The 14,747-nt window shown below is 34.7% G+C and overlaps 1 protein-coding gene across 1 annotated transcript in view; it reads right to left on the reverse strand.

Annotated features, from left to right (window-relative positions):
• Window positions 1-98: 98 nt before the first annotated feature.
• The window catches only part of LOC134668997 (F-box/LRR-repeat protein 16), a 35,997-nt gene continuing 21,348 nt past the window's right edge, over window positions 99-14,747 (reverse strand). The window contains exons 5-7 of the mRNA XM_063526514.1: window positions 14,059-14,207; window positions 9,318-13,265; window positions 99-2,681 (exon numbers count right to left, since the gene is read on the reverse strand). Coding sequence (XP_063382584.1) covers window positions 13,117-13,265; window positions 14,059-14,207 — 298 coding nt within the window. The 3' untranslated portion in view covers window positions 99-2,681; window positions 9,318-13,116. The remainder of the gene's footprint in view (window positions 2,682-9,317; window positions 13,266-14,058; window positions 14,208-14,747) is intronic.

Genomic DNA, 14,747 nt, shown 5'->3' on the forward strand with positions numbered 1-14,747 from the left:
GCCAGAATATATTTTGTCGTGACAAGGCGTCAGACGTCGTTGGCATTGTAGAAAAATTATGATTTGTTGGTAGGATGGGGAGATAAATAAAAAATAAATTTGGTAAAACAATACATCTATTTATATTGCACTATAACATCTCACTTGGGTATTGTACAAATCGGGTGTAATTTCGAATTCACTAAATATAATATATTAAAAGGAGATACACAGATGCCAATAAAATTCTAGCAGGTGCATTAAACATAGGTACGGAGAATAGTTGCCCATTAACCTTTTGGACGCCAATGACCGATATATCCGCACCGCAGGTTCAAGGCCAAAGACCGATTAATCGGTCACAGACCACAGAGCAACATAGACCTACTTGCATATGCATAAAGATCAATTTCAGTTTTGACACTTGGGTGACGTGGCGCCCGAGTGACAGCTTTTGTGTTTGAAAAGGCGTCGAAAAGGTTAACAAGTCAGGGTTAAAGTAGACACCAATTTTGTCTACAGGGAACATTATTTATTCGAGCAAAACACATCTTCTTATGACTAATTGAAGATTTGAAGCTGTACAAAAATATCTCCGGCATTTATAATATACAATTCTTACAGCTTAGCGATGCTTACAGACAAGAAATGTTACAGGCACGGAACATTAAATTTAAAACCAAGAATTATTAGGCAGATAACTTTTAACATTGTAGTTATTGCTTTTTAAGATTTCATTACAACCGTTGTAAAGCAATGGAGAAGGAATCTCGCCTCGTCAACAATGTGAGATTTATATACGTAACACACTATATTATTTTACTAATTTAATTGTTTATATACAAAACACGCCGTATTTACCTATACCATCCATGGTCCAGTTATCCAAGTACTGATCACTATAAAACTGACTCCTCATGTGTCCATTTCCTTTCAAAACTTAATTCTTTTTATAATATTCCGGTTCAGATTATTATGGTAGTTTCAATCGACAGTAGGAGTTGTTTACATGAAATTTGAACTACAGGAGATAGTAGTTACATGTAACTGTAAGACTAGGTACCTCTATATCGAAGACGTTCTGGCACGTTTATAGTGTAAACGTGTTCAAATTACAATTGACATATTGCTATTCCACCACAGATGATACGACCTAAAAGGCAACTTCAAACCAATATTTCCTTTCAATTACGTATCTACTATAAATTTTGTATGTTACTATGAATTATTTTAAGTAGATAGGTATTCTATTTTAATTTTACTCACACTCACGCGCCGCAAGTCAATGCAAACTGTATGACACTATTGTGACTAAAACCTCCCTAATTTTCGATCATTGACCGACATTCAAATTATCCAAAGGCAAAAATTTCAGTGTCCGAATACTTTTGCATTCTTGAATCATAGCATGAAGTACGTATAAACATTAACCCTTTTCCAGGCCGCGCCTATCTACAAGGTTTTCCCGAAAAATCCAAATATATTCCAGTTAATCCAGCTTTGATGATTCATTTGAAGACAACTCAAATTTTCCGAAAGTGCAAAAAGTGCAATGTAAAGTGGAATGCTAAAGTGGTCGATGATCGTACTATGCCTGGAAAAGGGTTACTTATATTGCTGTCCCGCTTGCACAGTGTCATTGACCGCCGGCATCGGGGGGATAGCAATATAATTACGCGCGTCCGACAGAGATAGGAACAGGCGGGTCAATTCGCGAAATTCTTCATGCTTTTCGTTCTTACTTTAGATAAACAACAATGTTTACTTTCACAGTTTGCATTGACTTGATGATACAGTACAGTAGTAAGTATATAAATCTATTAACAGTCTGTCTACGTGAATCCCCAGTCTATATTGTTATTGCAAATCTTTTAAACACACTACACGCGTTAAGAATACATACTTTTCATTTTCTCATTACACACTACTTTAAAACTGTCACAGGATTACCGAATAGGAAATGCTAAGTACTACATTTTGTTTAGGTATAAATAATTCCATGACTAGAAAAATCCAAACCGATACAACAATATGCTCGATCGTTTATTGTAGTAGGCGATACGTCAGGCATAACGTGAAGAACGTGGGCTACGCTGCTAATATTGCTATGGGAACCGATAATTTGACCACAAGGCAACGGTTATGGCTGGCGCTCACTAGCGGCAACGAATTTTTAGATACGAACAATAATGAAACTTAAAGTAATGAAGTTACAGGTGAAATTTCAATCTCCACCTTGAGCATTTTCATTATCAATGAAATTGTAATTTTCAAGTTCATTGTATTCATTTATAGTAGTCTCGTAATTGTTCGTGTCTAAAATATCCCCAATTTTTTAGTGGGCATCGGCCATGATCGGTTAAATACCTTGTTATCGTACGTTGCTAACATATAATACGATAATATGCCTGAAATAACACCTTATTAAACTTCAAGAGCACTTCTTTACCATTCTATTTGCAAAGCATATATTTATATACGATACACATCAACCATCTGCCTTGTCTTCTAAAAGGAAAAACTAACCAGAAGGCTGATGTGTTCTGGTACATGCAACGTTACTATACTTATAGTACTAGTTGCCGCCGAAAAATTATGCTTAAGATTAAATGCATCGTTTGTTTTAGAAAAACGTGGCATTCATAAATATAATGCTTGGTGTTTTAGTCTAGGATACGACTGGTCTGTGCAGAGTATCACGACTTAAGGTGGTTCTCCTTGCTCGATTTTCATACAACTTTCTTGGCACCCTAGCTCCTATTATATAGGGTTTCTTCACTTGTATATGTAATGTTTGGGTAGTATATATATTTCTGTCTTCGCAGACGTAAAAATATACTAGATTATGATTAAATTTATTAAGAAAAAAGCCTTTGAATACTGGTAAAATTTTGCCTCATTGCTTGTTTGTGTGAGTGATGCTTATAGTATCGGTGTAATTCTAACATGGCGACTTCATTTGACAAGCAATCATTTTTAATTTGTCAAAGGTGTAACAGATGGCACTTTAAAACCGCAACACAGATTACCTGTGTATTTTGTTTTATTTTCACTCAATAGAGGGAGGTATATTTAATGCACAAAGCATGTTACGAGTATACCTACTCATTTAAGAATCTCCTTTCTGATATAATTTCATTCCCAGATTTAATATAACTTAATAATTATTATGATTATTACACAATAAAATACATTTATATATTTATAGAAAGGTCAGTCCAAACAATCATTCGCGTTACGGTCGTCCACCGAAAACCCTTGTGAATTCTGCTTTCGTTTCGGTAAATGTTCTCTGGAAAAGCCTATATTTATTGTAACAATGATTTTGAAACTAAAATACCTAGCTATATTTTTCTCAAAAATATATAGGTATGTGGAGAAAAATGTCATCTTCTTGTAAATAAACAAGATTCTATAATATCTTCTGCTTGTGCATAACAATAACATTAGTAGATGATATTTTTAGGGTTCCGTACCCAAAGGGTAAAACGGGACCCTATTACTAAGACTTCGCTGTCCGTCCGTCTGTCCGTCTGTCTGTCACCAGGCTGTATCTCACGAACCGTGATAGCTAGACAGTTGAAATTTTCACAGATGATGTATTTCTGTTGCCGCTATAACAACAAATACTAAAAACAGAATAAAATAAAGATTTAAATGGGGCTCCCATACAACAAACGTGATTTTTGACCAAAGTTAAGCAACGTCGGGAGTGGTCAGTACTTGGATGGGTGACCGTTTTTTTTTTGCTTTTTTTTTTTTGCATTATGGTACGGAACCCTTCGTGCGCGAGTCCGACTCGCACTTGTCTGGTTTTTTTCAAAAATGCTGCCTTTCACCCGAGTTAAAACACTCTACTTTTCATTTCGCATACGAGGAAAGTAAAATGCATGTGTTTTTTTAAATACATTTTTATAGTAGGTATTTTTGAGAGTAGGTATTTTCAATTAACAATTTGGCCAAAAGTAATTTATGGAATGGGGAGTCAAATATCAGAATGGAAATTGTATAACAAATCCATTTATACCCAAATTTCAATTGCTTATTGTAAAAAGAATAATAAAATCGTACTTGGAATTGGAACCTAAACTGCTCTAGTGCAGAAACGTATCATTTCCTGCACACCTTTTACAACAACAATGACCCTCTTTCATATATTCGGTCAAATTGTGCTTTTTGAAAAACTAATTATATCCAGCCTTTTATGAATGTAGTATGATACCTTAGGGTATGGTGCTTTACGCACACTAGCGTCCCTTCCCCTCCCCCTGACGCAACCAGGGTGGGTTGCGTCAGGGGGAGGGGAAGGGACAGGAAAACAAGAAATATCCGTTTCATTTCTCATGCTATTGATTCGGTTAAATTGTGTTCTAATGTATGGGGAAGACAAACTAATTATAGCCAGCCTTTTATGAATGTAGTATGATACCATAGGGTATGGTGCTTTACGCACACTAGCGTCCCTTCCCCTCCCCCTGACGCAACCCCCCCTTTTTGCATGAAATATGTCCCGGTTCACAGTTTTTTACATTTTTTGAGGAAAGTATACATTTTAGGAAAAAAGTGTCAATGAAAGAAATAATCCTTAATAAATTCTTAATAAAAAACTGTCATATTCATTTTTTTTATATGATGCACCTAATTCATGTATTAGCTTGTCAAAATTCGAAATAACATAGTTTTTACTTAGGGTTCGAAACTCATTTATTATACACGGTGTAACATGAGGAAACCGAATAATTTTAACAGCGTATTCCTGATCACAATTAGAGACAAAAATGTCCTATAAACTTTTTTGAAATTCGCCTAGTTTCAGAGTTCATACCAATAAAAAAAAACAAGTTTCTATTGTTACATAGTTCAAAACGCCTTTTTGATGGCGATGTTGCTACTATGGGATTTAGTCTAAATATCCTTATTGATATGTCAAAAAGTGACAAGTAACACTTTGCAAAAACTAAGTTTTACGAAAAAAAAAAACATTTTAAGTGACAAGTTTACCAATAGCATTTAATTTTTATATACAAATTCATTCATAAAATTAAAAAAAAAACCAAACAAAATTTTTTTTTTGGCGAAATTGACCTAAACACATATTACATCTTTTCCTTTTTTTTGACCTCATGTATACATTTTAGGATAAAAGTGTCAATGAAAGAAATAGTTCCTAATTAAATTCTTAGTAAAAAAGGTTATATTCATTTTATAATACTTATTATACAAGGTGTCCTCAAGAAATGCGAAAGATTTTATTTCTGAGGTCAAATTAAAAGAAGGAAAAAATGTTTGTATGAGTTTAGGTCAATTTCGCCGAAAACAATTTTTTTTTATTGTTTTTAGGGTTCCGTACCTCAAAAGGAAAAAACGGAACCCTTATAGGATCACTCGTGCGTCTGTCTGTCTGTCCGTCTGTCACAGCCGATTTTCTCCGGAACTACTGGACCAATCAAGTTGAAATCTGGTACACATATGTAAGTTTGTAAACAAATGAATTTTAAACATGGAGGCCATTTTTGGGAGGTTAATGAAAAAATTAAAAAATATTTTTTTTTAACTATATCATGTTACATATCAAATGAAAGAGCTTATTGTAAGGATCTCAAATATATATTTTTTTATAATTTTCGAATAAACAGTTTAGAAGTTATTCAAGAAAATAGGCAAAAAATGACTATTCCCCCCTCCCCCTTTATCTCCGAAACTACTAGGTTTAAAATTTTGAAAAAATACATAAAATAGGTCTATACCTATAGATGACAGGAAAACCTATTAGAAATGTACAGTCAAGCGTGAGTCGGACTTAATTACAGTTTTTGATCCGACTCCTACGGATTTTTTAAAGATTTCACTCACGTTTCGCATAAATAATGTTTAGTTTTAAGTTTATAAAATACATATGTATGCTAGTCTGTAAGGTATTTGTAATATGGGCCTTGTTCCCTGAATTAAATATCTAAATAAATAAAATAAAAAATACATTGTTAAAAATTGTGTAATATACGGAATCCTTGGAACGCGAGTCCGACTCGCACTTGGCCGCCATTTTTTAATTTTTTGAATATATATTAGGGATGTACCGACTAGTCGCCGACTAGTAGGGAAAGCCTACTATCCGGCCACATTTGTAGTCGGCGATTAGTCGGCGACTAGTCGGCAAAAATGGCCGATTAGTCGGCACTTTATTAGTGAAAGAATACCATATGTTTTATGTTTATTTTACTAAAATACCTTATCAGGATGCATACGAAAACTTTTGTTCATATAAATAATTGACCGTTTAATCGTTATCGTATGTCGGTAGGCTGGTGTTTTCCTCTACAGGTCGATCTCAACTGATTCTCGTGTAATTTCATGTGCAAGTTCGACAGTTAATTATTTTTATTGTTATTTAGTTTTTTTTTTAAATGCTAGAACCATGAGGAACTGTTATTGCAAAATTTAGAGACAGACAGGGCTCGTGAGGGCTAGACGTTGCTCGTGAAGACGCTGACCACAGGGAAAAGGTTCTTAACTGGCGACTTCATACGGAAATAGAGCCTTGCAAATACCTCCTACAAGCTGTACTGACGGTCTGCTCAGGATCGTAGAATAAAAAAACGAAAGACTGAAATTGAACGAGGATTCTTGTGATAGGTCTTTGAACCTGTAGAGAATACCTTTTAACTAAGCTAATATGATGAATAGCGCAACAAAAGGAGCAAAACTATTGTTTTTCACCTGAACTTATACGAAACTAATGATCTGGCCGACTAGCCGACTAGTCGGCCGACTAATCGGCCATTCGAGCGCCGATTAGTCGGCTAGTCGGCCAAATCAATAGTCGGTACATCACTAATATATATGTATGTACATAAAAAGTAAATGTTATTGGTAAACTTGTCAGTTAACATGGATTTTTACTTTTTTTTCGTAAAACATAGTTTTTGCAACGTGTTACTTAATTGTCACTTTTTGACATATCAATAAGGATATTTAGACTAAATCCCATAGTAACAACATCGCCATCAAAAAGGCGTTTTGAACTATGTAACAATAAAAACTTGTTTTATTTTTTTTTATTGGTATTAACTCTGAAACTAGCCGCATTTCAAAAAAGTTTATAGGACATTTTTGTCTCTAAATATGATCAGGAATACGCCGTCAAAATTATTCGGTTTCCTCGTGTTACACCGTGTATAATAAATGAGTTTCGAATCCTAAGTAAAAACTATGTTATTTCGAATTTTAACAAGCTAATACATGAATGTGCATCATGTAAAAAAATCAATATGACCTTTTTTATTAAGAATTTATTAAGGATTATTTCTTTCATTGACACTTTTTTCCTAAAATATATTCTTTCCTCAAAAAATGTAAAAAACTGTGAACCGGGACATATTTCATGCAAAAAGGGGGGGTTGCGTCAGGGGGAGGGGAAGGGACGCTAGTGTGCGTAAAGCACCATACCCTATGGTATCATACTACATTCATAAAAGGCTGGCTATAATTAGTTTGTCTTCCCCATACATTAGAACACAATTTAACCGAATCAATAGCATGAGAAATGAAACGGATATTTCTTGTTTTCTTTGCATTAGCATTTTTCTCTCGATAATTTAATCAATTTGCAACATAAGTAGAAGAATCCTCATATATCCATAAATATCAAAATATAAAAGGACATACATTTTCAGAAGAATTCCCCGTGCGACGTTGCCAAGTGGTTTAAAGTACAACATGCTCGCAACGTTTGGATGTCGTTATATAAGATAAGTCGACAATGAAAAATTATATTTCAAATCAATTAACTTGATATTTTTGACAGTAATGGGTTACTTAAATAAGAAGGCATTTTTCGCCCGGGTCAACTATGTTCAAATGGTCTAGTGGCTTTTAGCTACTGAGTATAAGTCTAACAAGTTGAACAGCATGACAGGGTTCAAACCACGAACAAAGACTCATTTCTTTTTGTATTTATTTATTTATTTTGTTTCATCTTTTTGGTAATTTTATATGCCTTATTTTAAAAGTTATTTTAAGTAAATGTGTTGTATTTGATTATTTCATGTAGGTATATCATTTCAATAAAATTTTGGAAACTTTTATTTTATACCTGGTTAAGCAAATCTTGTCAGTAAAAAAACCGGGCAAGTGCGAGTCGGACTCACGCACGAAGGGTTCCGTACCATAATGCAAAAAAAAAAACGGTCACCCATCCAAGTACTGACCACTCCCGACGTTGCTTAACTTTGGTCAAAAATCACGTTTGTTGTATGGGAGCCCCATTTAAATCTTTATTTTATTCTGTTTTTAGTATTTGTTGTTATAGCGGCAACAGAAATACATCATCTGTGAAAATTTCAACTGTCTAGCTATCACGGTTCGTGAGATACAGCCTGGTGACAGACGGACGGACGGACAGCGAAGTCTTAGTAATAGGGTCCCGTTTTACCCTTTGGGTACGGAACCCTAAAAAGGCGCGAAATCCAAATGTTCTATGAACGATATCCCTTCGCGCCTACATTTTTCAAATTTGCCGCCTTTTTCTACTGACAAGATCTGCTTGACCAGCTATACTTCGTCGATAGTTGACTTCTTATGTACCTATTCTGCGATCCTAATTAGCCTCATGCATGACTTTTTTTTAATTATTTTATTCTTTATTTATATCCTTTGAAAACCGGAAAATAAAAATACTTTTATAAATCTTCCCATAATATTATTAAAAAATAATTAAAATACTGAAAATATTTTACTCACGTAAGTTTAGTTTCGAAGAATAACATACGCTTAAAATAATTCAAAAGAGAATGCTAAAATTATAAAATAAAAAAAAACTGGCATTGTCGGGGTTAGAACCATGTATCTTAGCTACAATCTGATTTTTTTCAAAATAGAGGCTACGGGTGCCACGAGCACATGACAGTTAATCGTCGAAAACATCAGTTGCTTCTGAATGCCTTGTAATTCTTAATCGTTGCTCAAACAAGAATTTATTATTTAATTTCCAATCTTTTTTCAACAATAAACATTTCATCCGCTGCGCCCTCTAGGTTACTTTACTGTAACATTACGAATCTGCTGACATTTGACACTGACTTTAAGGTGACTTTTAGTACGTAAGTGTGCGTGAATGCAAGAAATTGCAATATTTTGCAGTTGGATTCCGGTAATAACGAAATGAGACAATGTTGAGTTGAACATGTCTCGATTTGGATGTAGTATTTTTTATAGTTTTCGCACATATCAACACATCTTATGAAACTTTGTATTTTGGGAGAAATAGTGAAAATCCACAATTCGTGCACAGTGACGCCATCTTTTGGCTGATAATCGGCATCCCATCCCTAGACATCCACCTTAACTAATAATACTAATAATCTAAGGCCGAATACACACGAACATTTGGAAACGTTACCTTGGAAAGTAGGGTATCTAACACATACAAGGTATCAAGCATTTCTGTCGTATGGATACGAACTTAGGTGTTCACATCACACAGGCACACGCACACTCAAACTCACAACTTCGGACGGTATAGCGACAAATTAAAAATATTGTACGCTCATTTCTTTATAAATAAAATAGCCAAAACATGCAAATACTGAACTTTTCTTTAAATGTATTGTATTGAACTTCCCATAATCTTGACTAGATTTTCAATACGAAAACGTTCATAAAAGTCTTTATTTTATGTAATATCCGCTAACATTTTTCCGGTTCCATTGAGTTGAGTGGATAGAATAGTTTTCTGTAGAAATGTGAAGTTTGAAAGACAAATGGAAACTTTCTCTAAGAAATTTATACAATGTTACGGAAAGTAGATTATGTTACAAATGTGTCGCTTTCAGGAAAAGGAACCTTGATGTGGTCGCCGCTTAAGCTATTATTAACGTTTCGAGACCTATGCACTTACCAAATTCAGTTCCCTCTGAGAACAGCACAAATAATTTTATTATATTTTATGAACTGGGAAAACAGTGCTACACACCAAAATCGTCAATCGGAAAAAAGAGTTTTAAATATGATTATATTGTTATACAGTATTATATACTATAGAGGCCTTTACTGAAGTCTCATGGCTCTATAGGTATACCGATAATGCAGATCTTATTTACAAAGAGGTAATACATATTACATAAACTGTACCAATTTAAACTACGAAATTCTAAAGGAGGTTATTTAGAATTTAATACAACGGAAATACACATACATCATGGTACTTAATACTCGTATTTATGTATTGGTATAGAAGAAAAATACACGGGTCAAAACGGTTAAATTACATGATTACATTTAGGCTCTTTTCAAAAATTTCACTCAAGTAGATGCATTTCAGTATTTTCAATAGATAATCTGCTCATATCTGCTAAAAATCACGCAAATAATGTAAACACTTATTAAAATTATCCCATTTTAATTTAAATATGTACAAGCTGATTAGTAAATCATTACATAAATACTTTTATAATATTCTTTTCAGACGCAGTTCCCGACATAACATTTAAAACAATTTGAGCAAATAGTTAGAACTTGTTCATATTGTGTGTTTAGCAACGGTAGGTGTTCTGAACTGTTCTGCGACGCTTCTGCAAAACGATCAATACAAACAGTTCTAGAAGAAATATTTAACCATTTATGTAAATATAATAACATATCTTAATAATTACAAAAACTAAACAATTGACTTATCCTTATTTTCTATATAGGTACCTAAATAAATAGGTATAAAATCAAAATATGTATAATTATATTGCCATTAAATCCAAAGATGAGCAATAAACGAAATCAATAATAAAAGGACCAGAAATACTACATTATAAATAAAAATAATACGTGCGTCGTAAAAATATAAATATTTTCATTTTGTAATGTTTCGTAGTTATTGGATTTAGACCAAACGAACAAACAAACATATAGCCTGCAATATATTGCTAAGAAAATTTAACATATCGTGCTGGAGGCTTTTTCGTTTGTTTGACCAAATTCCACAACTGGATGCCGCCATCTTGCCCATTACTGATGATCAAATCGAGGTCTATAAGTGTCTGCAAGGTGGCGCTATAATAAATGAGTCAAAATTAATTTCGTTGCAATCTTCCCCCTTATAGGTAATCTGTATACTTTATAATGAAAAGTTATGTATCAACAAATCATTATAAATTATAATTTAAACTAAAATAGAACCGCTTTGTTTCGCTATACTAAGAATTGGAGATAGGAGATAGATTCGGTAATACAGTGAAACCTGGTTAAGTGGGACCTGGATAAGTGAGAAACCTCTATAGCTGGGACTCATGGTGCGGTCCCGACACTTTAGCACTGAATTACCTCTGTTACTGAGAAAAAACGAACCTCTATAACTGGGATTCGTTGTTGTGATTTTATAGTCACATTTACCTCTATAATTGAGACAGAGAGTGTATTTTACCTCTTTAACTGAGACTATATTTATAAGATTACATTTTACTAATTGTTTTTTTTAGAATTTTAAAGGGAATTGACTTCTGTATCTGAGATAACGTCAATCTATGACCTCTCTAACTTGGACTTCATTGAACAATTTCCGTATTCTTACTAACTCTTAGTCTATCCACAAAGTCCGCATTTGCCTAATTGTGTCTAACTAAACAACTTCGAGGTTGGATTAAGTTAATTTATGTAAGTAGTTAAAACTATCGAAACAAAAGCTGAAATTTTGATAAGTAACACGAAAAAATATTTTTTTTATTTATTAAATTTCTAATACGCAATGAAGTCCGTATCAAATTTAATTTAATTTTGAAATATCTATCCTTTGGAGAATCATTCAAAATAAATTCAAAGAAATATTTAAACAGACTTAAAAAATATTTAGGGACAAGGATTATTATACCTTATTTATTTTTAAAGATAATTAGTAAATACCTTATTAACCACCTCCATAACTGAAATATACTCTATTCTCACCTCTATTAATGGGACCCTCTGTAAATGAGACAGAAATTTATTTGTACCTGGCTAACTGGGAGCCTGGGTAAGTGGAAAACCTCTTTAAGTGAGACAAATTTGCTCGTCCCTTGAGATCTCACTTATCCAGGTTTCACTGTAATTAATTATTATATTATATTCGGCTAGTTGACATTACACCACAAGAGTTTCATCATGCGGCATGTTGAATCCATGGGATGTTATGATTATTTGGAGAATGGTGATTTATAACACTTTAAACTCTCGCGTTTTGTACACATATTTAATTACACAAACGGGTCTACCGCTCAGCTGAAACGTCGGAATTAAAGGTAAAAACAATGAAATTATATCGTGGGAGACCCGTTTGTGTAATTAAATAAATGGTGATTTATTTGCGAGTCCCTTCATCCCTTGCTTTTGACCTATTAGTTTCATCTTTGGCTGCGAATTTAATTGAATCATTTTCAAACAGTTTTTTATAATGATACAGATGAACCGAATATTCGGTTCGGTAAGATCTGAACCGTACTTTCGACCCATCTCTAAAAATAATAAATGTACCATTTTCAACCAAAAGTGTACTTGTCGGTTGTCAATAACGCACTATTTCCATATAGCTCCGATTTAAAATCAACCTTATCGACAACTGACAATGTGTTACGTTTCGGTCGAAAACGTCACAAATACTGATCAAACGGCATCATACAACATGACGTACTTCAGTAGTAGCAATGAGAATAGAGTGTATAGATGCGGATTGTTTAAGTAAATTATGTAGCCGCTGTAAATTTACTGCCATCTTTCGACAGAAGATTATAACTGTTAGAACGCCATTTGACTTTGATCCTTATTCTTTCACTGATATGTGTTAACTTGTTAAATATTAATATTAACGCCATCTACTCGACGGTAGGCCAAAGGTATGGTGCAATCTTTTCCAGCGATGGCGCCATAACCTTCAGCCTACTCTCGAGTAGATGGAGTTAATATTAAAATTTAACAAAATTAACACATATCAGTGAAAGAATAATGATCACAGTTAAATGGCGTTCTAAGAGTTTTAATCTTCTGTCGAAAGAATGGCAGTAAATGTACTGTAGCTACCTAATTTACCATGACAGTAACTCTCTAATTCAAATTCCCTTTGGTAGTAGTATTGATTGCAACGAAAATAATTTCTCACTTGTACCTGTTGAATTGATGTGGTTACTCAATGATGGTGCACCGCGGCAGGTGCTCGTGCAGATAGTCGAAGAGCTCGGGCGAGGCGCCGGGGCAGTTGGTCAGCTCGAGCTCGCGGAGCTGCCGCAGTTGGATCAGGCTTGAGAGACCGCCTGACGTTAGAAGCGGGCAACCTATAGATAGATAGATAGAATACTCTTTATTGGCACACCTCAGTAAAAAGATACAAAAGAAAAGTACAATTGAATAAATGTAGACCCCACCTAGAAGCTATTGAAATTATATACAGATAATGATGCTGTGACTATATACAGGGCGATCAATCTAAATGGGTCAGTATGGAGAAGTCTGAAACTATGTGAGATAGCGAAATCTGTTCTTAGGAACCGCGGCGTCGATTTTAGATTTAATAATAATGACATTCAAACTTTTTTTAAAACTCATACATAACTACTAAACTATTATGTTACTAATGGCAAGTTGCGCGTTCCAGGATTAGCCAACTAACTCGGAGTTAACCGTTTATACAGGGTTAAAGTGTACTATATAAACGGTTAACACTGAGTTAGAGAGATAGACCCAACTTCCATCCTACCGACTGCGCCAATCATGCAAACAAACCCTGAATTTTTTGAAGATCCCAGGGATTAAGTGGAAGCGACTTCATCATCAAGAGACGTATTTGCCACCCTGACACGTGAACAGAGTTACTAATAACTGCATCGTACTGAACTGATGTATGCCACGTTTATGTTTATGTGTGCGCCCAATGACTGTAGTATAAAAGTTCCCAGTCACCGGTCAGTGACAGCAGCTGCAGCGACCGTATGCCGCAGAGATGTTGCACGGCAAAGTCACGCAACTGCTAGCATCAACCCACGAATAGCCCACGTGACCCACCCCTATGTTAATGTGTACGTATGCGTCCAATGACCACAGACAACGTAACGAATATAAAGTTCTTACCGGCCAGTGACAGCAGCTGCAGCGACCGCATGCCGCAGAGATGTTGTACGCCAAAGTCACGGAGCTGTGAGCACCAGCGCAGGAACAGCGCCACTAACGATTGCATCGTACTGATGTAACCCACGCCTATATCCGTTATGTGCACGCAACTGGAATCACAAAAATTAAATTAATTTAAAACTTTGAGATACGAGATAATCCAAGATATTTTGGTTTAATGAAAAATGCTTAGAACAACAAGAACTGCTTATAAAACACACTGCGTTCGGATTAAAGTTTGAAAAAAAAAAGCTAAAGTAAGGACGCTCAGCACGAACAATTTTGTACATTGACCCGCCTGCTCGTAACTCTATCGCATGCGCATAATTAATTAATTATATTGCTGTCCCGCCCATGATGCCGGCGATTAATGACAGTACTTTGGATTAGAGTATTAGAGGATAGTCAAAAATACACAGCCATCCTCGTTTAAAGCGTAGTGAAGTTGTAAACCGAGCAAGCGGTTTTACTTATAAACAAAGGATTAGCACTATTAGCAGCTACAAATCGAAAGCCTATAACATCATACCGGGCCAGAATCAACTCTTCAACGTGGTTGAGGTCACATCAAGCAAAGCAATGAACTTTAGCGCATAGGCGCCGACACCAGCTCATACCCAAACTTCGGAGCCGTGGCCATTTCTTAATTT

Source organism: Cydia fagiglandana, chromosome 11 (genome assembly GCF_963556715.1).
Source record: "Cydia fagiglandana chromosome 11, ilCydFagi1.1, whole genome shotgun sequence".
Taxonomy (NCBI): Eukaryota; Metazoa; Arthropoda; class Insecta; order Lepidoptera; family Tortricidae; genus Cydia; species Cydia fagiglandana.